This window comes from Macaca fascicularis, chromosome 14 (assembly GCF_037993035.2).
Source record: "Macaca fascicularis isolate 582-1 chromosome 14, T2T-MFA8v1.1".
Taxonomy (NCBI): domain Eukaryota; kingdom Metazoa; phylum Chordata; class Mammalia; order Primates; family Cercopithecidae; genus Macaca; species Macaca fascicularis.
The window spans coordinates 1,786,977-1,813,039 of NC_088388.1; the positions used below are offsets into that span (position 1 = coordinate 1,786,977).

At 60.5% G+C, this 26,063-nt stretch overlaps 1 protein-coding gene across 8 annotated transcripts in view; it reads left to right on the forward strand.

The window, feature by feature from the left end:
- LSP1 (lymphocyte specific protein 1) overlaps positions 1-26,063 on the forward strand; it is a 40,332-nt gene continuing 14,269 nt past the window's right edge. For 2 of the 8 annotated variants that reach the window (XM_045370633.2, XM_005576868.4), the window contains exon 1: positions 1-99. In XM_045370633.2, coding sequence (XP_045226568.1) covers positions 47-99 — 53 coding nt within the window. In that variant the 5' untranslated portion in view covers positions 1-46. Of the gene's footprint in view, positions 100-12,838; positions 12,997-16,326; positions 16,500-18,833; positions 18,918-26,063 lie in introns of those variants that run through there. The other 6 variants (XM_065527775.1, XM_074012861.1, XM_065527777.1 and 3 more) reach the window with 3 other exon arrangements.

Below are 26,063 nucleotides of genomic sequence, written 5' to 3' on the forward strand. Positions count from 1 at the left end.
ACTCCAGGAATCTGCCAGCACCCTGTGGGGTCCAGACTACAGGCCGATGGCAGAGGCTTCGAGTGACCCAGGCGCTGAGGAGCGGGAAGAGTTGCTGGGGTAAGGGTCTGTGGCGACACCCAGCGCCCTGTGCCGTGTCCACGGGTGCATAGTCCTTGAGCTGCATGGATGGTGGAGAACGGGGGTGCCTGATGGAGAATCTGGGCTCCTCGAGGAGAGAATGTGGATGTCCAATGGGGAAGCTGGGGACCCACAGACAGGTGTCAGGAAGTCTTGCCGGGACCCCCGTCTCATAACAAGGGTGGAGGCCTCTTCTGCCTGCCTCTGTGCCCTGAACTCACTAGGGGAGGCGCGTGGGATCCTAAGCCCATGGTGGATGCCTGAAGCGGGGAGACCCCAAGACGTGGCCTGGACTGCTGGGGAGGAGCTGGGGACTGTGGGCCCTGTTAGCTTGGGAAGAAGCGAGGTGGGGGCTGGGGAGCAGCTGCTCTGGGAGGGGTGGCACTGGCCTGGGCCCAGCCACCTGCCCTCAGGACTATCTGAGAGGGGTTATCCTGCCTTGAGGGTCTGGAGGCTGCCAAGCTTGGGGTCCAGCAGGCCTCAAGGCAGGACACCCAAAGCTGCCTCTGAGTTGCTGTAAAGGACAAGGCCCAGGATTCTGACAGGTGCCTGTGCTGGGTGCCGGCCACCGTGTGTTGGTTGGGATGGGGACCTGAGGGGCATGGCAGAGGTTGTGTGTGGGACTACCAAGGCCAGAGCTGGGCAGAAAAACCCCGCAGCCAAAGGCCTCCTAGCGGGCAGCTGTACTCTGTGGTACCAATGGACATCCAGCCCTGTGCTGGGGCGGGTGGAGAGGGCTAGGGGCCTGGTAAGTGGGCTCCGTGGCAGGGGGGAGCTGCCGGCCAGCAGGCATCCAGGCATCGCAGCTAAGCCTTGCCAGGGGAACCTGACTTGCCCCCGGTGCAGGTCCCAGCAGAGATGGGAGGGCTCAGGGCGTGGGGTGCGGGGACAGGCAGGGCTTTGAGGGGCAGAGGGGCAACATGCTAATGGTCAGGGGATGGCCCGTGCTGGGGATAGAGGCCAGCTCAGGAGCAGGCCAGCGGGGGCTGTGGCCTGGTGTGCGGAAGGGAAGGTGCTGGGGCCCAGGTCACAGAAAGGGCGTGACGCCCGGAGTCACACAGGATGAACCTGAGAGGAGGCCCAGGGTGACGCTCACACACCCCAAAACTGCAGCCAGGGCTGCTACCAGGCTCTGCCTGGGTGCTGACGGCAGAGGGTCCCTGTCTAATCGACCCAGGGCGGTGCAGGACCGCCTCCCTGCCTTCATGCAAAGTGGGTCCTGGCCCCAGCTCCTGTGCTGTGTTGGCAGTTGCAGTCACTGTCCTGTGTCTGTGTCCTTGGTGGCTGTCACATTGCCGTGGGCCTGGTGTGTGTGAAGGGTCTGCATCTCGGACTTCTTGCTGCCAAACCCCACTGGGGCACAGGTGTGGGGGCTGCTGAAGGGACGCTGCGTGCCGTGAGTGGAGTGGAGGCTAAGCAGAGGCCACGGCTGGCTGGGGGCTGGGTCGGGATGTCCGTGCCTGTCCCCAGGGAGAAGTGGGAGGATGCCCTGCCCAGGCCGTGCACAGGGAGACAGGCTGCTGGGCGCACAACAGCTGTGTCGGCTCCAAAACGGCCCCTCCTGTCAGCTCCGCCCCCAGCCCTGGACGAGGTGCTGCTCCTGGTCACCTCATGCCCATAGAAGGGCAGGACTTGAGCCTCTGGGCTAGGGCACCCCCGCCTTCCTCCTTGGCCTCATCCTTGGCCACCCCCTCCCAGCTGTCTCATATGCCTTGATCCCCGGGGCCAGGCAGGGTGGGGGGTTGGGCGGCCATGGCCAAGGCGCAGATGATCCTGGGGCATGTTGGTGCAGATCCCGGGAGGCCAAGGCTGCACCTGTGCCGGGCTGTCAGGAGCTCCAGCTGGAGAACGATGGTTCTCCTGGGCTCTGCAGAGCCTGGACTCCCTCCTTGGACATCCCCGGCCCCTCCAAATTGCATGGGGTGGGGAGCCAAACCTGACCTTTCAGAATGAAACTGAGAGCCCGTGCGGGGTAGGCTTCTCATTTCAAAAGGTGATTAAGGGAACCGGGGAGTTTCCTGTCTAGGATGGGACAGAAGTCCCCCTGCACCCAGACAGGGATGTGTGGCCTGGGAGGCCCCCCGTGGGAGTCCCCAGGAAGGCCCAGGCTGGGCGGGTTCGGCTGAGGCTGGAGAAAAGCAGATGAGACATCCCCCCACGCGTCTCACAGGGCACCAGGGATGCCAGGCTGTGACGGTCTCAGGACATGCCCCCCACACGAGGCCCAGGGCAGTCCAAGCCCCTCCAGCCGGACAAGTGGGTCCAGCCCCTCAGACTGTCCCATGATGTGGCCCCTCCCCTCAGACTGCCTGGGATGGGGCCAAATTCCTCAGAACCACCCCTCCATGATGTGGCCTTTCAGATGCCCCCAGGACAGGACTGTCCTCTCCCACCGGGCCTCAGGCCAGAGCAGGTCCCCTGACCCTGGGCGGGATCCGGGCTCCACTTCGGCTGCCAGCCAGGCTGGACTGCAGTTCCTCCACTCGGGGGCACTCCTGTCTCGCCCGGTTGTCCAGCTGACAGTCACTAGCTTGTCCTTGTCCCTTGGGGGCAGGGATGAGGATTTCACAGAGCTCCCTTGTGGCTCTGGGGGGACTCCCTGGTGACGCTAGGGGGACGCCTGCCCTCCATAGCCCCCAAGAGCAAGACTCCCCACCCTGAGAAACTACCCAGCCTTGGGGGCCTTGAGGCGATGAGGACGGGGCAGTCCCGGCCCACAGCTAGGGAGGGTCAGGACACCCTCTCAGACCTTGGGTTCGACATATCCAAATGTTGGAACCCAACTCTGCAGGGGTGCACCCTCCCTGGGGTCACACTTCGTATGTGGCTGCAGTGCCTGTCCTTGGCCCAGCTGCCCTGGGGCTCCCATCCCATGCCCACACCTAGAAGGCAAGTCTGCCTGCCTGCATGCCATCCCACAGACACCCTGGTGGCTCTCTCAGTCTGCCCCTGTGCAACCCAGGCCCCTACCAGGAAGACCCTGCCCCCAGTCTGTTCCCCATGCATGACCAGGCCGTGTCTCCCACGCAAAGAACCATTCACCAGCTACAGGCAAAGACCATGGCTCTGGGTGGCCAGGCCAGGCCCTCCTGGCCTGGCTGAACTCACTTCCCATCCCACCGGCTTTCCCAGCTCTTCCCAGTTTTGGAAGGTGTCAGAGCCCTGGCACGTGCCCCTCCTAGCATCACCCAATCACCCTGCCCCTCTGCAGACCTTCAAAGGCTTGCCCAGCCCGCGGTGGGAGGCTGCTGCCCGGGGCTCTGGCAGGACCTGCCATGGACAGCTCCAGTTCTGCAGCCCCACCTGGCCCATCAGAGCCTCCCTCGCTTCTCCATGTGCTGAGCTGAGTTGGGAAGGGGAGGGATGACCTGAGGGGCCTCTCTGGCAGGGACCCTTCTGGACTCTGTCCCTGGAGAGCCTCAGAGCTATAGATTCTGCAGGAGGACGGGGCTGAACTCACCTGGAGGCCCCAGGCAGCCCCTGGGAAGCCTTCATCTGAGCAGCAGGAGCCCACTGGATGGAGCCCCCCAGGCAGTCAGGCCCTTGGGCAGCCCTCCCGCCCACCTTCCCTCCCAATAAGGGCCAGGCACCACCCAGAGGATGCACAATGCTCCAAGCTGGGGTAGGCGGCCCTGAGAGCCCCCAGCAGTGCCCATGGCTGCTCAGGAAAGAGGGCAGAGCTGGGGACAGTCGGGGAAGCCACCTCAGCCCCAGCCCTGGCCCCACAGGGGCTGCTGAGGGAGGTTGGGATTGAGGTCTAAGCCCTGGGGCTCCCTCCCTACACCTTCCTGTGGTCAAGACCTGATGTCTGGACCCGGGATCCCTGGGGAGGTCCCCTTCCTCCTGCCCTGGGCAAGGGGTCTCAGGCACCTGGAAGTTTCCCAGGGACGCAGAAGGATGTCTTCTTCCTCTTGGGCTGGCAGGCGCTGCTGTCCGCTGACACCCAGCTGGGCTGTTTGCACAAATGGGAGCATCACAGGCCCCACCCCCGCTGATTCTAGAAGCCAGAATCCTTCCTTCCCCCGCCCCCTTCCTGGTTGCCTTGTGTCTCCTAAAACAATCCTGTAGCCACAGAAGGGCAGTGCCAGGAGGGTCTGGGGGCCAGGTGGTCCAGCTGGGACAGGCCCTGGCAGGTGGCACCTTGGGGTGGCAGGATGGTGGGCCTCCCCTCCACTACCCTACAGGCCAGCCTGCTCAGTTCCCTGAGAAGGTGCCAGACGGATGGGTGAGCCCTAGAGAAGAGGAGGGTGTCGGCAGTGGAAACAGCCAAGTGGTCTCCCGCCTGAGTCCTCAGGCTGGTGAGGGGTGGGGGTGTGAGCTCTGCCTTGCAGTCCCAGCCCCTGAGATCCCACTGCTGGGGGAGAAGGAGGGGGATGGGCTGCAAGGCCCCAGGGCTGGTCTTGCATGAGCTGCTATAGGCCTAGAAGTGCTTTCTGGGTGAGTAAGCCCTACCCCTCTGAGGCCTCAGTTTCCCCATCTGCACACTCAGAATGTAGCTACTCAGACCAAACACTCGCTCCATGCCAGTCTTTGCCAAGTTATTTATTTATTCATATATTTATTTATTTATTTATTTGAGACAGAGTCTCGCTCTGTTGCCCAGGCTGGAGTGCAGTGGCACGATCTCGGCTCACTGGAAACTCCGCCTCACAGGTTCAAGCAATTCTCCCACCTCAGTCTCCCGAGTAGCTAGGATGACAGGCACCTGCCACTGCCCCCCGCTAATTTTTGTATTTTTAGTAGAGACAAGGGTTTCACCATGTTGGCCAGGCTGGTCTCGAACTCCTGACCTCAGGTGATCCACCCGCCTCAGCCTCCCAAAGTCCTGGGATTACAAGCATGAGCCACCGCGCCCCACTTTTGCCAAGCTTTTTAAACCAAGCCTCTTGTTTCATCCCCCAGAGCTGTGAGGCAGGTTCCTGGAGTTTCCCATTTCACAGATGGAAACTGAGGCTCACTGGGGCCAAGTGCGTTGTCCAAAGGCTGCTCCCTGCCTGGGGAGGGGCCAGAGTCCTTGCCCCCGTGGGGTTCGGGTGCTGAGGGCCCACAAGACCCGTGGGCACCAGCAGGGAGCAGGACTGGGCTGCCCTTCCCGGGGACTCTCTGACCCCACACCACACACCAGCCACTGGACTCAAAGGCTCCCGAGAGTGCCCGAGCACTGCTCATGGCCAAAGCTCAGCATGCAACCAAAGGGACCTCCCGGAAAAGCAGAACTGGGACTGGGGCGCTGCTGCACCAACAAGGTCCTCCACTTCCCTCTAGCCCAGCCCCGCCCAAATCCCAGCCCTCAGCATCTTTTGGGGGGCCACTAAAGACCTTCTGGGAGATGGCAACCCAGGACCACAAGGCAATCAGAGAGGGCTTTCCGCATGCGCCGAGGCAGACAGAACCAGGCCCTGGCTGTGGACGAGGATGTATTGATACTTAGAAGAGAGGGAGGCGAGCGGGTTGGAGGGGCTCGGCCAGGGGGCAGCTCAGCAGGGTGCCTTCCCCAGGGTTAGACTGTCTCCAGCCAGCCCAGCCCCCACCCCGTTCCCAACATCTAGGGACCTGGAAAGAGGTTCGAGGGGCTGTATGGGGGTGGGGTTGATAGGAGATTAGGGGGTTGAGAAAGTCAGGCCTCCTAGCCGTGTACACCCAGCACAGCCCCGCCAGTGCCAGACACAGGCAGATAAGGGAGGAGAGAGATATTGAGCAGGGGTGGAGGGAGGAAAGCCCCTGGCCCTTTCTTGGGGCCAGGCAAGTCCTATCCAGACTCCGTCTGCTAACTGCCTCCAAGCTGCTTGTGCTCTGTCAGGGAAGGGAGTTTGTGGCAGGGAGGGCCTTTGAGTCACCTGTATCCCCCGGCAGGAGGGGGCAGGCACTCTGGCCCCTGACCGTGAAGCCTAGAGCAGGGCCGCTCTGTGCAGGGCATTCAACAGCATGAAGGGTTCTAGCATCCCTCCTGGGTTCCTAGATTCCCCGGGAGCAGGGGTGCAGATGCAGGGGCCTCTACACACACCGCACGCTTGGGGAGAGTGGCTGAGGTGTCCAGGAGGCCCTGTCCACTGGGGCAGGGGGTGGGTTCTATACCCAGTGCCCTTCCCAGAGCCCCCGATCTCCAGCTGCCCATGGGCTGCAGATGAGGGTTCAAAGTTGCACATGGGTCACTGCCCTGCTCTACCCCTGGCAGGTGGGACCTCACCTATTGCTCCTTTCTGCTCCAGAGAAGAGCACGTCCCCCTCATCTCAGAGGTGCCTCTGCTCCTCCTTCCTGGGTGGAAATTATACTTTTGACAGTTTGGTTTCTGAGGCAAAGCTGACTCAGGTTTGACCCTTCTCCAGGGTACCTGTCCTCAGAAAAGCAATGGGACTTGGGATGGAAGGATCTGGCCAATTCATTCCAGATGAATCTAGAAACAATCCTTTAGCCTTTCTCCTAGACTCAGTCCCAACCAACATCTGAGCTTCATCACCACCACCCAGCACCCAACATTCACAACCTAGCCCCCAGCGCCCAGCTCCCAGCACCCACCACCCACCACCCACCACCCTGGACCCTACCCATGGCTCTGGCCCATTCTCCTGCTGTCAGCAGTGCTTGCTTGGACAGAGGGCCACACTGAACAGATGCCTGCTCCAAGCATTTGGAGGCTGCCTCCTTTTTAAATCAGAGACATTTATCTACCAGGGATCACTTGGGAGCCACTGAGGCCACCACCCTGTCTTCCCCTGTCCCCATCGGCTTGTTCAAAGCACCTTGCACTGGGATGCTGCTCTGTGAACACATATTTGCAGGTATGTGTCAGGAATGATGAGAATGTGTCAATAAGAAGACAGATCCCTACCCCTGTAGCCCCTGCTTAGGCTCTATCAAGGTGCTCAGCCTCCTGGGCCATGGTGGTCTGCTTTATTCTTGGGCCATGAGCTTATGAACCATGTCTTAGTCACGTAAGAAAGGAAAAATAAAGATTAGAAAAGAATCAATTATGGAGAACAGCATGAATGCATGGAAAGATGAATGAAGAGTGATAGGAAGTAGGAACAAATGGATGGATGGATGGATGGATGGATGGATGGCTAATTGAATGATGGATGGATGGATAATTGAATGATGGATGGATGGATGGATGGATGAGTGGATGGATGGAGGGATGAGTGGATGGATAGGTGCATGGATAGATGGACAGGTGAATGAATGGATGGGCAGATGGATGGGGGTGGATGGATGAATGGGTGGATGGACTCATGTATAAATAGAATATAACTCATGTATAAATAAAAAGAATTATTTAGTAATTGATTAATGGATGAACAAATGAGCAGATGAACAAAAATAGATTGATGGACAGAAGAACATATGTATATATGGATGTTTGGAGGAAAGGACGAATGGATGGGTGGATAGATAAATGCAGATGTGATATTTAGAATATTTAACAAAGCATGTGGTACAAATATTAATCTATGAGAATGGGTGCTGATTATATTCATACATTGAACTGTGTTGTACCTGTGTATCCTGGCTGATCATCAGCCCAATAGCTAAGTGAGCAGATATGCCAAAACAAAAGATGAGTGGATTTATGGATGAATGGATGATGGACGAATGGGTGTATAGATGGGTGAATGAATGTATTGATGGAAGGACACATGAAATGGAAGTGCGGATGGGTGGATGAGTGGATGGCTGGAATATGGACATATAAATGATTGGAAAGATTAATAGAAGGATGTCAGGAGAGGTAGACATATGGATGGATATGGGTAATAGATAGATGAATAGAATAGATGGATATATGGGCGGATATAACAAGAGATGAGTAGAAAGATAAATGGATAGATAATGAATCAATAGACAACTGAATCCGTGCTAGGTGAACGATTAGAAAGACAGATGTGTGAGCAGACACTACTAAATCAGTAATTTTGCACTGTCTTCCTGGAACACGTCCTCCCATTTCTCTCATCTCTTTTTAAATAAGAAAAGAATTACTTCTTTCCATGAGGCTTTCATATATAAAAATCCAAGGAAATAATTACTTATTTCCATGAGGCTATCATACATAAAATATCAATCCCCCCAGAACTCCATATGCCTTTACCTTGATTTATATTTTCTGTCATATTTTCCATCATCTGACCTTTATTTATTTATTTATGTGTTTGTTCCAAATGAAACATGATCCTCACTGAGAGTAGGGACTTTGTTAGTGCTGAATTCCCAGCACCTTCAAAGTGTCTGAGTTCAGTACAATTTATTGAATAAATATATGGAAGGATGGAGAGATAGATGGATGGATGGATGGATGGATGGATGGATGGACGGACGGACGGACAGATGGATGGATAGATGGATGGATAAATATATGGATAGATGGACTCATATACAAATTTGTAAATGGAGAAATTAATGGATAGATGTTTGGTTGGTTGAGTGAATAGGTGGGTGAAAAATAATAAGTAACATTGATTATGGGCAGACTATGTTCCAGTAACTGTTGTAAGTGTTAAATCATTTAGATGACTTAATAGACAAACTGATGGGCACACATGTGTACAGAAGGGTAAACACACATGTGTGTGTATAATTGGAAATGGGATTCGCTAGGTGAGAAGATAGATGGGCATATGGATGGATAGTCAGAAAGATGTATGAATGGATGTATGGATGGTATGGGTAAATAGAATATTTGGACAGACAAATGAAAATAAGAAAAGAAGAACATTTGGATATAGAAAGATACATTAAAGAAGGATAAATAGCTCACTGTTTGGCTGGCTGGACAAACGGACATACAAATGGATGAGTGAACATGTAGATAACAGTAATTAGCATGTAATGAGTGGTTAAGTTCCAAATGGATAGATGGCTTGCTAAATGCTTCTAAGTGTTTTCTACATATTTAGACATTTAGATAAATGGATGGATGGCTAAATGGATGGCTTACTGAATGCATCTGTGAAGTGTTTTCTATGTACTAAGACATTTAGGTAAATGAATGGAAGGATCGATGGATGGATGTCAGATACTTGTTCAATGAATAGATGTATAGAGAGGGGTGGACATGGTTATATGGATGGATGCCTGAATGGGTTAAATAGAAGGATATATTATGTTTATATAGATAATTGGATGAATAGATACATTGGAAATTGATGATTGATAAATGATACATGAAAAGACAGGCATTCATACAGAAGGATGGATGGGTGAATGGATGGGTGAATGGATGGATGGATGAATAATGGGTAGATAGATGAGTGGTTGGATGGACGGATGAATGGATGGGTAAATGAATGGATGGCTAGGTGGATAGATGGATGAGTGAATGGATGGATGGATGGATGGATGGATGGATGGACGGATGGATGGATGGATGGATGGATAAATGGATGGATGGATAGGTGGATAGATGGATGAGTGAATGGATGGATGGATGGATAAATGGATGGATGGATAGGTGGCTAGATGGATGAGTGAATGGATGGATGGATGGATGGATGGATGGATGGATTGATGGCTGGATGGATGGATGGGTAAATGGATGGATGGATAGTGGATAGATGGATGAGTGAATGGATGGATGGATGGATAGATGGATGGATTGATGAGTGGATGGATGGGTGAATGGATGGGTGGATGGATGGACGGATGGATGGACGGATGGATGGATGAGTGGATAAATGGATGGATGAATAGATGGGTGGGTGGATGGGTAAAATGGATGGATTAACTGATAGATGAATGGAGAGACGGACAGAGAGATGGATGAATGAGTGGGTGGATGGATGAGCACACACATAACAGTGGAGTTGACATCAAATACTCTCCCATATTGTCCCTCACAAGACATGCCCTAGTTGTAAAACCTTGAGTCTTGGCCACTACATATAAATATCTGTTCTTGTCACTTTCCATCTATCAGCATTTCTGACAGATGATCATTCCCTAGTGACAGGGAAGTCCTGCCATTCCAAGGTAGCTCTTTTCCCTGTGGGAATATTCTTCCTTCTTTTGAACTAAAATACGCCTTGGCCACATTTCGTTCCTGGCTCTCTGTGGCTGGGACTCCCTCCAGAAGTCAAAACAGGAGGCAAGGAGGAAACAGGCAGGTTGAGGTACAAATGAAGCACAAGCTCACTGCGCCCCCACCCCAGGTAATCTCACTTCACCTGGGTGATCTGGCCTCCCTGAGTGATCTCACTTTCTCTGTGTGGTCTCACCTACCCCTGGTAATCCCACCTCCCCTGAGTGATTTAACTTTCCCTGGGTGATCTCACCTCCCCTGAGTGATCTCACCTCCCCTGGGTGACCTCCCCTCCCCTAGGTAATCTTGCCTTCCTTGGTGATATAGACTTCTCTTGGTGACCTCCCTTCCCCTGCGTGATCTCACCTCTCCCAGGTGATCTCACCTTCCCAGGGTGACCTTTCCTCCCCTAGGTAATCTTGCCTCCCCTGGGTGATCTCACCTCCCCTGGGTGATCTCTCCTTCCCTAGGTGACCTCACCTCCCCAAGGTAATCTGGCCTCCCCTAGGTGATCTTGCCTCCCCTGGGTGACCTCCCCTCCCCTGGGTGATCTCACTAAATGTTTGTCCAACCTGAGCTCCAACCCTGGCCACCATCCCTCCTGCTTACTCCAGAATCCTGTGGCCTCTGCAGCTCTGTGGACGCTGGGTATGTGGGGTCAACACCGTGGTCTCTAGTGTCCATTCCCTGCTCCTCCTGGGTTGTGCCGGGAGAGGGGAGATGCTGTGGGCTCCTCTCTCCAGGACTGGCCGAGACCCATCCTGGTGCGTGCGTAGGGAGTGGGGACGGACTTCCTGACCCCCGCAGTCTCCATGGGCTAACCCACCACCTGAGTCACCACAGCCCGAGCTATGGACCCATGTGGAATTTTCCGATTGTCGCCGCCACCCCCGGGCGCGCTGCCCTCAGCGGTGATTCACTCGCTCGCAGTGAATCTGTTCACAGCCTCACCCTTGCTTCCCTCAGTGTTCCCAAGGTGCTACGCAGCCCCAACTGCCTGGCCCGGCCAGAGTCATGATAGCTGGGGAAACAAGAGGGGGCTGTTCTCCGTGGATGTGGGGATGGGGAGTGGCATGGGCGGGTGGCTGTGCATGCACAGATGGTGGCCCAGGACAGTAACCCGGTGGCCGCAGAGCCGGCTCTGGTTCTGGCTGTGCCAGGCCCTGGCTCTGTGACCTTGGAGGCCAGTGCTGCTGGCTGGACCTTGGTTTCTCCATCCGGGACATGGGTACAGTGGTGGTTCTGAGTGTCAGCAAGCTGGGCAAGCCACCGCATGTGAGACTGCCGTCGTAGAGCTGACCCTCGGTGAGCCCTGAACACGAGTCCTGACCCTCCCCTCTCCGGGCCACCCGTCCCTCCCCTCGCCCGGCCACTAGCCCCGAATGTTCTCCAGTGAGTCACAGTAGCCAAGCCCAACCAGAGGAACAGAGGGCTGGGCTGCTCCTCCCTGGGCCAGGGCCAGAGGACGGGGGCAAGGGGGCCCTGGCTGGCGAGGGCACCAGGGCGACTTTGTGCCCACTGGCCACCTCTTGGGACCATGGTGTCCCAATACCAAACTGAAGACGCCACGTTGGTGGCATCTCTGCTTCTCGGGGCATCTCTGCAGTCTGGTCGGTTAGGGGGGCACCAGGAAAGGCAGCAGCCTCCCCATTTGGGGACCAGAGAGGGTTCCTGGGGTGCCAAGCCTTCTCCAGAGGTGACAACGAGAGCAGAGGCCGGGAATGAACAAAGGGAAAGTGGAGAACCAGGAGCGGGGGAGAGGGGAGGAGGGGAGAGGAAGGGAGGGGAGGGGAAGGGAGGGGGGAGGGAAGGAGGGAGGGAGATAGAGATAGGGACAGAGACACCAGAGGGAAAGGAGAGAGGAGAGAGGGGCTGAGTGCGAGACGGGGAAGGAGGGGACGGGACAAAGAGGAACCAGCGAAGGGTCCAGGCCTGCGGTGATGGTGAGGGAGGTGGCAGGTTGAGCGGGGGCTGGACCAGAATGGCCGACGAAGAAGAAGAACAGAGGAGGGCCCGGGCAGGGCCTGGCAGAGGGCATAAGGCACTCTGAGGTGGGAGGCGACGATGGGCAGAATAGGCCCCAGTGCCTGGGCAGGGGCACCACGGAGGGCTAGGGGAGACCGAGAGGTGGGCAGCGGCTGCCAAGGTGGCCGGAGGGGAGAGGCGGAGGGAGGAAAGGAAAGAGGAAGGGAGGGAGGGAGGGAAGGAGGCAGCCACGCTGCCCATCAGCGGGCCACAGAGATCTGGCTGAGCCCCACGCTGCTGGGCTGGGAGGGTTTTCACTCTGACATTTTTACTCTTCTCGGGAGGAGGAGGTGGAGGTGGAAGAGATGGAGGCGGGAGGAGAAGGGGGCTGGGGGAAACAAAAGGGAAGCAGCTGCTGGGCGTCCTGAAGTAAGAGAGGGGAACGGGAGACCCACAGTCAGGGAGACCCGCAGGGATGGGGACACAGGGACCAGTCTGCCCACAGGGAGCCGGCCCGCAGACTCCTGTGCCAGGGGCCAGAGGGGCCAAGACACACAGGCAGAGGGTCACAGGGACGAGCAGACCACCAGACAGAGAGAAGGGACAGGGGAGGGGTGAGAGCCAGTGAGAGACCGAGGGCCAGGGCAGAGCGCCAAGGAAGCGCAGGAGCGAGAGGGGCAGGGAGAGGCAGGAAAGCCAAGGAGAGCCAGGCATAAGGGGCAGGGGTGCGGGAGGAGGGCAGCAGAGAGGAGGACCAGCAGGACAGGAGCCTTCGAAGATGCTGCTGTATCCCTGGGGCTGGGGTCAGGCCAGGTCGCCGCCTGAGCAGAGGCTGCAGCATGGGCAGTCCTGAGCTGAGGAGGAACTCTAGCAGACAGGGCCTGGATACCCTCTTGAGGTAGGTCCCTCCTGCCCCGGCTGGGCATGGAGGGCAGGGCAGGGTAGGATGCTAGTGCTGGGCTGCCACATGCACTGGGCCAGGCCCCCGGGCATGGGGCCACTGGGCCTCCCCCAGCTTCAGTGGGCTCCACTGCCCCAAGAGTGGGCAGGGAGAAGGTGCCAGGCTGGCCGCGTGTCCACGTGTGAGTGTGGAGGCTGCTTGAGGCCTCTCCTCCTCCCAGCTCCTGGCAGCCGCCCATGCATCCTCCTCCCCTGTCCCACCTGCACTGCCGGCTGCACTGTCGCTCTCTCGCACCTCTCCCCGAGCCCCAGGGCTTCTGCTCAACTCTGAGCCCCCAGGATGAAGGGCCCATCCTCTGAGTGGCCTCTGGAGCCTCCCGTGGGGTCCTTCGGACCCTGGGCACGCTCCTGTCACCCTCACTTCACAGATCATGAAACGACTTTGGGCTGAGCTCACCCGCCTTGGCCGCATCACACCAACCCTGAGTGGGAGGCTCCTCAGGGCCAGGGAGGGTACCTGGGCCTTGTCTACCTGCAGGCATTGGGCCAGTGTGGTGCCCTCTCCCCGCCTGTTTCTTCCTCTGTAAAGTAGTGGTGTGACCCCTCATGGGGTCAAGCAGGAGAGCAGAGTTTGGAGGGCCCAAGGCTCCTCAGGACCCAGCCTGGGCAGTCAGATATCCCTCTGCATCTTCAGCCACTCAGCCACCTGTAGTGCCCTTCCTCCTCCTCAACCCTTTCAGGTTTTTAGCCAAGTTGAAACACCACCACCTCCTTGAAGGCTGCCTTGCTTCTTCCTAACCTGGAGGGCTGCCCTGCTCTGACTCCCTTTGATGGCATAGAGCATGCTGGCCGGACCTCAAGCTCCTGGGAGGCAGAGCTGGCATCGGTCAGCCTGCCACTGCCCACCCAGGCCAGGCACTCCATGCTGAGACTCTGAGAGAGCAGGGAGCCAGGGATGCCCATGGGGGTGGGCTCAGCAGGGTCTGAGGAGTTGAGGGCAGCCCGGCTCACCCCTCCTCCCCAGCTCCCACTTATTGAGTCCATGCAGATGCAGAGAGATAGCTCTGATCCGGCCCTCACCTACAGGGTCTCCGGCTGCCATCCCAGTTCAGGACCAGCACCAGGATCTGCAGTGGGCCCCTGGCTGGGCACACCTCATCCCAGCCTCCCCCTACCCCTGCCCCCCCATGAGCCTCCTCCTCTTGGGCTTCCAGGCTCTGCTGGTCGGACCTCCCCTCCCTGCCCAACGGGGATTGTGTTTCCCCAGGGAACGCTGCTGTCCCTCAGGAGCTCTGTGGCCTGGGATTTGAGGAGTGCCTGGGGTCAACCCCCCAGACTCACCAGTGCTACTTAACAAATGGGCCCAAGAGAAGGAAGCGCAGCCCCCGGGGGAGCAGCAGAGTCCCTGCCTGTCTGTGCAGGGGCTCACCCCCTTGTCACCAGGGGCTTGGCCATGAGCACCCGTCCAGCAGGCCCAGCACAAACTGCAGCCCCAGGTGAGCAAGCAGCACTCGGGGTGCACTGACGCCGCATGGGCCCAGGCTCCGGGCCAGTCCCTGTGGACCTGGGGAGGACACAGAGGGGAGGGGACCTCATTAGAGGTGGTCAGGCAGTGGGATGGTGGCATAAGGACCCGTCCCTTTGAACTCCCTGGGAACTTGCCCTGACGGGGGCCAGGCAGAGGGCAGCAAGAGTCCCTTGTCCAGCTATGGGGGACAATCATGGTGAGCTACATGAAGCAAGGCTCACACGTGTGCACTAATGCACACCCCCTCCAGGACACAGACCCAGAGACCACTGCACCGCACCCACCCACCACACGCACACTCGCAAGCATACACGCACACACATGCACACGCACATGCACACACACACACTACCACCCAGGACAGTGCTGCACTCACCACCACTGCCATGATCACTTCTCTGCAGTCTCCAACAGCTCAAACTTCCCCAGTCTCAGCCCTCCAGGCCCGGCAGGCTGCCCCCTACCCACTCCCTGTTGGATAAAGGAGCGAGCCAGGCCCAGAGAAGCTGTGGGTGAAGAGACTTGCCCAAGGCCACTCAGCAGGGCATGGTAAGCCCAGGTCCGCAGGTCCCTCCTCCACCCACATCACCCCACCCCTTCAACGGGGATCCCCTGGGTGTCCCGCCATGCCGGTTGCAGGGCTGGGAGAGGCATTGCAGTCAGGGAGAGGCATTGCTGTGTCCTCAGTGATGAGCCCTGAAGGGCCATGCTAGGTGCCAGCAGCCGCCAGAGAGCAAATTCAATGCAGTTTACGTTCATTAAAAATGGTGCTCTGGGCCAGTGGGAAAACGTGTCCCCCCTGCCCCATCCTCCCCTGCCCCATTGTCCCCCACCCCTGCCCCAGCGATTCTCCTTGTCTACACCTGGTGTGAGCCCAGGGGCTCTGCATGTAGCCGCACAATACCATTTTCTCCAGGTCTGGCTGTTCCCAGCCTCTGCCAGCATGCGGCTTCTGGCTGGCAGGGTCGGGCCCTGGGCTGACCTCCCCCCAATGTCTCCCTGCCAAGTCTGCCCTTCCAGGCACCTGAGAGTCTGCCCTGTGCCTCCTCCCTGCCCCTGGGCAACTCGGAGCTCTCCCAGGGCCAGCTCGGGCAAGGCCAGTGTTAGGGATGGTCAGGGGACCTAAAGAGGACCTCAGCCCACTTAACTCCAGAGGTCACCCAGACTCAGCCACTGGCCTGGTCCTGCCACCTGTGGGGTCCTGGCTTGGGAGAGGGCAGCAGGCCGGCTGTGAGTGCCTTATAGCCTGGCCCGGAGTGAAGAGGGGGGCTGGGGATCAGCCTGGCAGACATTCTTATCAACCACTGAGGTCCCCAGAGCCCTGTGCCCACCTCAGCCATGGCTCTTTGGGTGGTGTGAGCCCCTCCAGTCCCTCATCTCCGGCACACATCTGCCCACAGATGTGGCAGCCACCCCATGCTTGGCTCTCCCCAGGCCTCTAAGGCCCTCAGGCAGGGACCCGCCCTGAGTAGCCTGGTCCAGGGACCTCTGGGGCTCCTGATGTGGCCAGTGGGGCAGGAATGGGCTGGCAGCCTGCTGGGCTGGCCCTGAGGGGGCTGGGGGAAGCCAGGCCTCCAACCACAGTGTCCAAAAGGGCGTGGCTGCCTTGGGCCCATCCAGGCCCGAGATCCTGAGGGTGGGGTAGCCCCCGCCCTGGCAGGGCTGGAAGTCCGTCTTTGGACAGAGCCCGTCCTGCCCAGAAGCCCAGCCAAGCCAGCAACAGGGGTGCAGGGACCGAGTGGCCCAGCCCCCTGGGCAGGGTGTCAGGGCCGGAGCCCAGAGGACTGCGGTTCAGGCTTCAGTCCCAGCCGGCGAACCAGAGCTGGGCAGAGCGGCCAGCAAGCGGCAGCCAGGGTGCCCTGGGCACTCGACCCCCAGATGCCCCTGCTGGAGCCGTAAAGGGGAGGCACCCTGAGCCCGGAGGGAGCATGGCCCCAGGGACTGAGCATCCGGCTCAGAGCGGCTCCACAGAGGTTGGTAGCCTGGGGTTGACCACAGAGGTCTCTGGAGGGCAGACACGAGCCGCTGCAGGTGGGAGCTTGTAGGAGAGAAGCCCTTGGGTGCCCCCTGGATGGGGTGGGGACCATCGGAGAGAAGGGTGAGGGTCTCTAACCCCAGCCCCAGGCTCCAAGTGGGCTGAGACCCGTGGCCGTGAGGGTTGGCTACTGCCCGTGATGGACTAGGGAGGTCTTGGTGAGAGCCGAGGTGGTGCTTGTGGAGGTGAGATTGGGCACCAGGCCTGGCCAGGGATGCTGGAAGGGGGCAACACTGTGCCTGGGGCTCTGAGGGTCTCTCAACGAGAACAAGCCCTACCTGGGGAGAAGTGAACAAAGAAAAGAAAGAAAGAGCGAAGGCATGAGAAAGACATGAGAGAAAGGGAGGGAAAAATGTGGAAAGGGAGGGCAAGAGCAGGGGCTGCCTTGAAGAAAGGAGAGGGGAGCAGAAGTGGGTGCAGGGTGGCGGCAGGAGGGGAAGGGCAGAGGGAGGGGCTGAGTTGCGAATGGAAGCTGTGTGAGGGTCCCGGGCACTGCCCTGTGCAGCCGACCCCAGGCGTGAAAGGAGGGGTCTCTCCCACATGGGCCCCACCTAGCAGGTGCCTGGGGCAGGAGGCTGCAGAGCCACTGTCTCACGCAGCTCCTTGGTGCTGCAAAGACGGGAGGTGGGAGGAAAACCAGAGAATCGAGAAATGGATGCTGAAGGAACGCGGTGAGGCCAGGCGAGGGCTGGCGAGATTGCCAAGGAGAGGACGGGCGAGGAAAATGGAGCGCCCAACAGAGGACGGGGCACGGGGGAGGGCTGGCTTTCCCTGGGACTGAGGAATGAATTTCTGCGCCCGGACTTGGACCCCCTGGGTCAGGACCCTGCCCTCCACTCACATTCAGGGGCAGCACCTCTTCCGGCCTCTGTCCCTGCCTGGTCTTCCCCACACCCAGTTCTTGGGGGTTGAGGGATTGGACCCCAGCCACGTCATCAGCTCCCTAGGACCCCCGCATGAGATGCGCACCTCCGAGCCTCCGTGTGCGCGCCTGTAATGGGGATGCTGGGACTGCGGCCCTGGCAACTGTTGTGAGGACGGAGGTGCTGGCTGCCCTGGTGCTCGCTGTGCCTCTTTAAATGGGGATGTCTGGACCTCAGGCGCAGAGGACCAGGGCAGGTCCACTTGACCTCAGCCACTAGGACTTCCCAAGGCCATGTGAGTCTCCCACGGCCCACTGAAGCTGGTCCTTCATACCCCATTTTGCAGATAGGAAAGCTGAGGCTCAGGGAGCCTCCAAAGCTTACCCCTGTCCTGGGAGTTGGCAGGGGGCGTCCACAGTACCAGGGGACACACACCAGGAAGTCTCCTGGGGAAGGAGGGCCAGCCCAGGGGCAGACTCTTTTCTGTGCTGCAACGTCTCCCCTGCACCCCAGGGATGATGAGTCTGGGAGGGGCTGGTCACCCATGAAAGCTTCGGGGAGGGGCTGGTGGCCAGGCCGGGCACCCCAGAGCTCCACAGGCAGACATGGCATGGCGGCGTCAGGCAGAGAGCTTGGTGGCTGGGTGCTATGGTAGGAAGATCCCAGTGCTGTGAGAGTGAGACAGGTGATTGAATGCCAGGCTGGCTTGCCCGTTCTCTGTGGGTGCCGGCTGTGGCTCCCGCCCAGGTGGGCACCACGTCTGAATAATGTATGAAGCCTCCGGTTGCATGGAGGATGGAAGCGCTTTGGGCAGCATCTGTGGGCAGAGCCTTCAGGGATGTGAGGTACATCTGGGCACAACTAGCTGGCAAGGAAAGAGGATGGCAGAGCCTCAAGCCGATGCCAGGGACTGGTCGCGTGTCCCGGAACGTGCCAAAAACCTGCCTCGTGAGCATGGCGAGAGCTCTGCCAGGGCAGTACCAGCTGGCCCAGGAGCCGCAGGGCTCCCGAGGGCCATCCAGCAAAGGCGGGAGGCGTAACCGGGCTGTCAGTGGGACCTGTGGGTGTCAGGTCTCCTTGTTCCCCTCCTGTGGGAAGCAAGCGCCGAGCGAGGCTGCATGTAGATGCCTGTGAGGGTGAACTGTGGCGGAGGACACTGATTGCCGGGTGCAGATGAGGGCCCCAGAAAGGTCCCCCAGGTTGCCTCACTCGTGGCACGGGCCCGGCAGCATTGTGGTCAGTGACACGGAGGAGGACAGAAAGCCATGTGCACAGCATGCAGAGCAGGAGGAGGGGGGAAGAAAGAGCAGGCACGGGGCAAGTGGAGCCGCAGCCATGCCTGGATGCAGCAGGCAGGGCCACCCACGAACAGGGCGGGGCCCTAACCTCCGACCCAGGCCGGTTGCAGCAGATGGGGCAGAGATGTGAAACAGCTGCAGAGCGGGACGAGGGTGCTGCCGGCACAAGGCTGACCACGTAGCACATCAAAAGAGGTAGGGCACCCAGCGCAAGGGAGGTGATGGGCTGGTCAGCGGGACATCAAGCCAGTTCTGGACTCTGCTCTGAGGACAGTCCCTGATCCAGCCTCTGAGGACTAATGGGAAGCCAGGGGTAGAGGGACTGGGGAAACAAGGCTCCATTGTCCAGTCTCAGCAGGGGGTCAGGGCTTGGGGCTCTGTGGAGGCCACACCATGAGGTTTCCAGGGTCATAGATACCCTGAGGTCAACACTGTCTGCCGGTGCGTGGGCATCCCTCCTGTTGGGTGTCTGGGTAGAGTTGGGGTCTGTCTGGCTGGCGTAGACACCTTTGGGACTGGGTGTGTGTGGTGGGCAGGCCTGGGCTGCAGTCACCCCGGTCCACACTGGTAGAGCTGGGGTCTGTCAGGCTGGCGTGGGCACCTTTGGGACTGGGTGTGTGTGGCGGGCAGGCCTGGACTGCAGTCACCCTGGCCCACACTGGTAGAGTTGGGGTCTGTCCGGCTGGCGTGGGCACCTTTGGGACTCGGTGTGTGTGGTGGGCAGGCCTGGGCTGCAGAGTCACCATGGCTGGCACTGGTAGAGTTGGGGTCTGTCTGGCTGGCGTGGGCACCTTTGGGACTGGGTGTGTGTGGCGAACAGGCCTGGGCTGCAGTCACCCCGGCCCGCACTGGTAGAGTTGGGGTCTGTCCGGCTGGCGTGGGCACCTTTGGGACTGGGTGTGTGTGGCGGGCAGGCCTGGACTGCAGTCACCTCAGCCCGCACTGGTAGAATTGGGGTCTGTCTGGCTGGTGTGGGCACCTTTGGGACTGGGTGTGTGTGGCGGGCAGGCCTGGGCTGCAGTCACCCCGGTCCACACTGGTAGAGTTGGGGTCTGTCCGGCTGGCGTGGGCACCTTTGGGACTGGGTGTGTGCGGTGGGCAGGCCTGGGCTGCCGAGTCACCATGGCTGGCACTGGTAGAGTTGGGGTCTGTCTGGCTGGCGTGGGCACCTTTGGGACTGGGTGTGTGTGGCAAACAGGCCTGGGCTGCAGTCACCCCGGCCCGCACTGGTAGAGTTGGGGTCTGTCCGGCTGGCGTGGGCACCTTTGGGACTGGGTGTGTGTGGCGGGCAGGCCTGGACTGCAGTCACCCTGGCCCACACTGGTAGAGTTGGGGTCTGTCCGGCTGGCGTGGGCACCTTTGGGACTGGGTGTGTGTGGCGGGCAGGCCTGGACTGCAGTCACCCCGGTCCACACTGGTAGAGTTGGGGTCTGTCAGGCTGGCGTGGGCACCTTTGGGACTGGGTGTGTGTGGTGGGCAGGCCTGGGCTGCAGAGTCACCATGGCTGGCACTGGTAGAGTTGGGGTCTGTCTGGCTGGCGTGGGCACCTTTGGGACTGGGTGTGTGTGGCGAACAGGCCTGGGCTGCAGTCACCCCGGCCCGCACTGGTAGAGTTGGGGTCTGTCCGGCTGGCGTGGGCACCTTTGGGACTGGGTGTGTGTGGCGGGCAGGCCTGGACTGCAGTCACCTCAGCCCGCACTGGTAGAATTGGGGTCTGTCTGGCTGGTGTGGGCACCTTTGGGACTGGGTGTGTGTGGCGGGCAGGCCTGGGCTGCAGTCACCCCGGTCCACACTGGTAGAGTTGGGGTCTGTCCGGCTGGCGTGGGCACCTTTGGGACTGGGTGTGTGTGGTGGGCAGGCCTGGGCTGCAGAGTCACCGTGGCTGGCACTGGTAGAGTTGGGGTCTGTCTGGCTGGCGTGGGCACCTTTGGGACTGGGTGTGTGTGGCGAGCAGGCCTGGGCTGCAGTCACCCCGGCCCACACTCATAGCCTAGTCATGGCATCACCACTCTGGGGTGAAGTTGAGGCAGGAGCTCGGGGCCCTCATGTAGCACTGGGTGGGTCATGAAGCTCAGGGGACTTCAGCATGGGAGGAGGCGAACCCATCGCCTCCCAAGTTGGATAGCAGTCCCAGCGGCGGGGTCGGGGGACAGAGGGAAGCAGGTTCGGATTGGGTGGGTAGGGAACCCAGAGGAACAGACCCTCCCTGTGTGCCTCTCCCCAGAGGTAGAGGCAGGGGGAGGTGGAGGCAGGGAGAGGTGGAGGCAGGAGAGGTGGAGGCAGGGGGAGGTGGAGGCAGGGAGAGGTGGAGGCAGGAGAGGTGGAGGCAGGGGGAGGTGGAGGCAGGGAGAGGTGGAGGCAGGAGAGGTGGAGGCAGGAGAGGTGGAGGCAGGGGGAGGTGGAGGCAGGGGGAGGTGGAGGCAGGGAGAGGTGGAGGCAGGGAGAGGTGGAGGCAGGGGGAGGTGGAGGCAGGGAGAGGTGGAGGCAGGGAGAGGTGGAGGCAGGGGGAGGTGGAGGCAGGGGGAGGTGGAGGCAGGGAGAGGTGGAGGCAGGGGGAGGTGGAGGCAGGGAGAGGTGGAGGCAGGGAGAGGTGGAGGCAGTGAGAGGTAGAGGCAGGGAGAGGTGGAGGCAGTGAGAGGTAGAGGCAGGGAGAGGTGGAGGCAGGAGAGGTGGAGGCAGGGGGAGGTGGAGGCAGGGGGAGGTGGAGGCAGGGGGAGGTGGAGGCAGGGGGTGGTGGAGGCAGAGGGAGGTGGAGGCATGGGGAGGTGGAGGCAGGGGGAGGTGGAGGCAGGGGGAGGTGGAGGCAGGGGGTGGTGGAGGCAGAGGGAGGTGGAGGCATGGGGAGGTGGAGGCAGGGGGAGGTGGAGGCAGGGGGAGGTGGAGGCAGGGGGTGGTGGAGGCAGAGGGAGGCGGAGGCATGGGGAGGTGGAGGCAGGGGGAGGTGGAGGCAGGGGGTGGTGGAGGCAGAGGGAGGTGGAGGCAGGGGGAGGTGGAGGCAGGGGGAGGTGGAGGCAGGGGGAGGTGGAGGCAGGGGGTGGTGGAGGCAGAGGGAGGTGGAGGCATGGGGAGGTGGAGGCATGGGGAGGTGGAGGCAGGGGGAGGTGGAGGCAGGGGGTGGTGGAGGCAGAGGGAGGTGGAGGCATGGGGAGGTGGAGGCAGGGGGAGGTGGAGGCAGGGGGAGGTGGAGGCAGGGGGAGGTGGAGGCAGGGGGCAGAGACACAGACAAGCCTCAGGTCATCAGGAGTTGGGGACTGGCATCTGAGATTCAGGGAGGATGGGGAGAGGGGAGGGCTGTGCATGTGGGGAGCAGGTCTGTCTCCCCTTGGCTGTGCCTCCCTGGGGAGTCCTAGACAAACGCACGGTCACTGCACCCCTTCCTCCCTGCCAGGACCCTGCCCACTGTGGCGACCCCCAGGCTCAGAGCAGGCACAGGAGCCCCTCCTTTGAGAGACTTCCTGCCAGCTCCCCTCTGTGGTTCCTGATCCACATCGTGGGTCAGCGCTGGTTTCTTGGCAACTGCTAAGATCTGTAAGGGCAGGGAAGAGAGAGCTAACTCCTCCGTCTTTGGGTCCCTAGCACCTGACAAAATAAACTGCTGGCTAAGGAAAGATGGAGGGAGGGAGGGAGGGAGGGAGGAAGGAGGGGAGGAAAGGCAGGAAGGATAGAGGGAGGAGGGAAGAGGGAGGAGGGAGGAAGAGAAGGAGGGAAGGACAAGGAGAAGAATGGAGGGAGGAGGGAGGAGGAAGGAACTGGACCGAGGCTATGGCTATAGAAGAATCGAATTGTGCCCTGGGCCATCCCAGGCAGGCTGAGAAGAAAAAGCCGGAACCAAGCCTGGGCTAGCTGGGTGGTTGTGGGGCAGGAAGTAGCCATCAGGGTGGCAGCCGGAAGAGCAGGGAGCCCCGCAGAGGAGGGAGGCTGGGGACTGTAGGGGCAGTGTCGGGGTGAGGTCTGGTCTCCCCATGCCTCTTCCTAGGAACCAGACCTCAGGCTCCACTCCCCAGCTGTGAAATGGGCGAGAACTGAGGGTGGCTGAGGCTCGGGGTTGTTCAGGGCGGGGTGGGGCTCTGAACCCAGCAGGCCGGGCACCCAGGCCAGGGCTCCAGGGGAGGCCAGGTGGGGCGAAGGCCAAGAAGGGGCTGGGGCTGGGCAGGAAGGGCGTCTGGTGACCAGAGCCCTTTGCCTGAGCCAGCGTGGGAGGGAGGTGGGCTGGATGAGTCAGGGAGGCGCCAGGAGGGGCCTTGTCAGAGGTGACCCCCTCTGTCAGCCCCCAGGCCACTGAGCCCTGGGTACCGAGAGCCGGCAGGGGAGGCTGCAGACAGAGGAATGGAGGCTCCTTGGTTTTGGGGGCTCGGAGTAGAAGCACCTAGGGGGTCCCTCAAGAGGCCCCCAAATGCTGCCCCATGGTGAGAAACCAAGAGAGGCCCTGCAGGAACCCCCAGGTTACAAAGCGCTGCCACTGTGAGAAGCCAACCCTGCCGGCTGGGGCTGGGCTTTCTGCCTCACCAAGCCTTTTCCCACCCAGAGGACCCAGAGAGGGGCAGCTGTCCCCCCCCGGGGGCACAGCACCTCCTCCCTCCCTGTGTGATGGGGTGGGGCCCACAGTCTCCTTTCTCGCAACCTCCCCGGGCTGACCCCGGGTTCCACTTGGCCATGAGGGCTTCGGTATGTAAAGCCCATGGGAGGCAGAGCCTCCCGCCCCCACCAGTTTCCGGCTCTCTGTGTCGCCCCCAACACTGGGCTGGTGCCATGGAGGGAGGCTCCGCCTCCCCCGCATCAACTCGCCAGAGAGCTCCGTCTTCCCAGGGTTGTGAGGGAAGCCAGCTCTGCAGGCCAATGTCCAAGTCCAGGCGTCGCCTCCTCCAGGGAGCCTTCCAGACCCGATCTGTGCGGCAGAGGCCCAGAAGGACCTAGGCGTGGGGATCCTAGCGGGAGGCAGAGGACCCCGCACATGCAGAGAGGGTCCGAGTGCTTCCTCCTGAGTGGGGGTCACCCATCTGGCTCCAGCCGCACAGAGCTACTCCCTCTAAGCTCTCCGGCTCTCTGCCTTCCTGCATTAGCTCTTGCCCACACCTGGCCGGCAAACCCCAGCTCGTCTTTCAGACCCAAGTTCAAGGCCTCCTCCTGCTCCGGGCGGCTCATCACCTGGCCTCCCCAGGCAGAGAGGTGAGAGTTCTGATCGCTGGGGCGTCTCCCTCGCCCCCTGGCCCAGGACTACAAGGAAAGGGGTTGACTCCCTCCCTCCCCTCCACGCCCAGCAGGGTGCAGACAACTGGGAAGGTGCTGGAGGCCCAGGGGTCAGGCTGAGCCAGCACCAGGCACTGGGGGGCAGGTTCCCATCTCTACACCCCAGCCCCAGGCGGATGGCGTGTGCCCCTCCCGCTGCCCCACCTGTCACCCACGTGCTGGCCCCGGGCTGTCTCTGCTCCTGGCTCCCCTCCCAGCTTCGTCCCCAGCTGCCTCTCCAGGGAGGGGTGACAGCTGGCCCGTGCTACACCCTCGGGCCCCTCCCTGGACTGCCCCCTCCCTGGGGCGGGACCCCTGCGTGTGGTACAACCAAGGGGCCTGCTGATGGGGGCTCATGTGAGCCGTGCCCCAGAGCTGTGGGTGTGGGTGCTGCCAGCTGCCACTGCCTTTGCCCTGGCTTCCCAGATAGACCCAGACCCACACTCCGAAGCTGTGTTGTGAATGCTGTGGTGGGTGCCTGGTGGGGTTGGGGTTGCTGTCCCACGACCCTCTGGAAGCCTCAGCCATGAAGGGCCCCTGTGGGCACCTTTTCCCGGCACACTGTGCTGTGTTTCCCATTCTTGGGCTCTGCAGTGACTTGAGGGGGCAAGTCTATGACCACAGGGGAGGCTGGGCTCACGAGGGGACCAGAGACCTCAGCGCTGTGCAGGGAGCCCTGAGCCACCCTGGTTGGAGGCCCAGCCCTACTCTCCAGGCCTCCTGCCAGCTCCCTGTGGTGTCCAGGGGACCTGTGGTCCAGCCCGGAGGAGGAGTTCCCCCTCCTCTCGACATCTGCCTGCAGCCCCTGCTCTTCACCAGAACCTCCTCACTCCCCAGGACCCCAGAGAGGACCCTCTCCAGCCAACCACTGGGCTCAGAACAGCCGGGTGAGGCGGCCACAGGAGCTGCCTGCAGGGGGCAGAGTCGGGACGGGGACCGAGCCGGACACTCATTCTGGAAGTGTCTGCAGGGGGACGTTGGAGGTGGGCAGCTGGGAGTGCCGAGCTGCGGACGAACATTGTCAGGCCCTCAGTGGGGACTGGGAGGTAGAAGTGGGGGGGGTCTGTGGAGGAAGGAGAAGAAGGGCCAGCGTCCGGAGTCGGGGGGTGGTCGGCAGTGGATGAGGACGGCAGGAACAGACCCGAGCTTGGGGAGTCCCACTCAGAACAAGGCACCGTCAGGGTTCTGTGCATTCTGGTGATCCTGGCTGGCAGCCAAGCCCCGAAGCGGAGCCTGGGACTGTGAGGGTGTGGGGGTGTGCCGGGGTGGGAGGTGGATGGAGCCCCCCCCTCCACTGCCTGGCCCCTTGGGCTGAACCTTGGGCTTCGGAGCCAGAACAGACACAGGAAATCGCCTAATTGCATTTGCGCAGGAACACCAAATCCCTCGCAGCTGCACGGGGCCGAGCCAGGGCCACGGGTGGGGTCGGCCATTTGAGAGTCCTGACAGCTCTGCTGTGCATGCCAAGGGGCCTGAGCCGTTGGCCGGGGGGCGCCTTTCCCAGGCCAGAGGCCCCCACCCCACCCCAGGAGAGCTGCCCCCCTTTCAGTTCCCAGAACAGAGCCCAGCTGTGGAATAGTGAGGGGGTGAGGTCATGGGGAGGGGGCCCACATGACTCACATCCTGGGGTAGGGGAAAGGGAGGAGACGGGGAAGGGGCCCAGAGGCCTCCACGTCCTCAGTCTGCTGGGTCAGAGGCCAGGGGCTGGCGGGGCTTCTCCCCAGCCTTGGGTTTTAGGGGAGACACCAGGAGATGCTTACTCTGCACCCCCACTCTGTCCTCCAGGCCCCTAGCCAGGGAGAGCTCAGTCGGGGTGATCTTTGAGGGGCCCCAACTCGGCAGGGGTGATGTTCCCAGAGTACACACCTGGGCCTCGTGCCAGGACCGCACTGCCGTTGTCAGGGCAATGGCAAGGCAAACAGTCAATGTTTGCCTCACTAAACAGCCTCACGAAAGTGAGGCTGTGGCACCCGGAAGGGATCCCTGGAGGGGGACGTGGTCGCCTTGTTCCCAAGCCTGTTTGCACACACACGTGACTGTCAAGGGTTCCCGTGTGTGAGCACGAGCGTACTTGTATGTGCCTATGGGGTGCGGGCGTGTGTGCCTGTGTGGCTG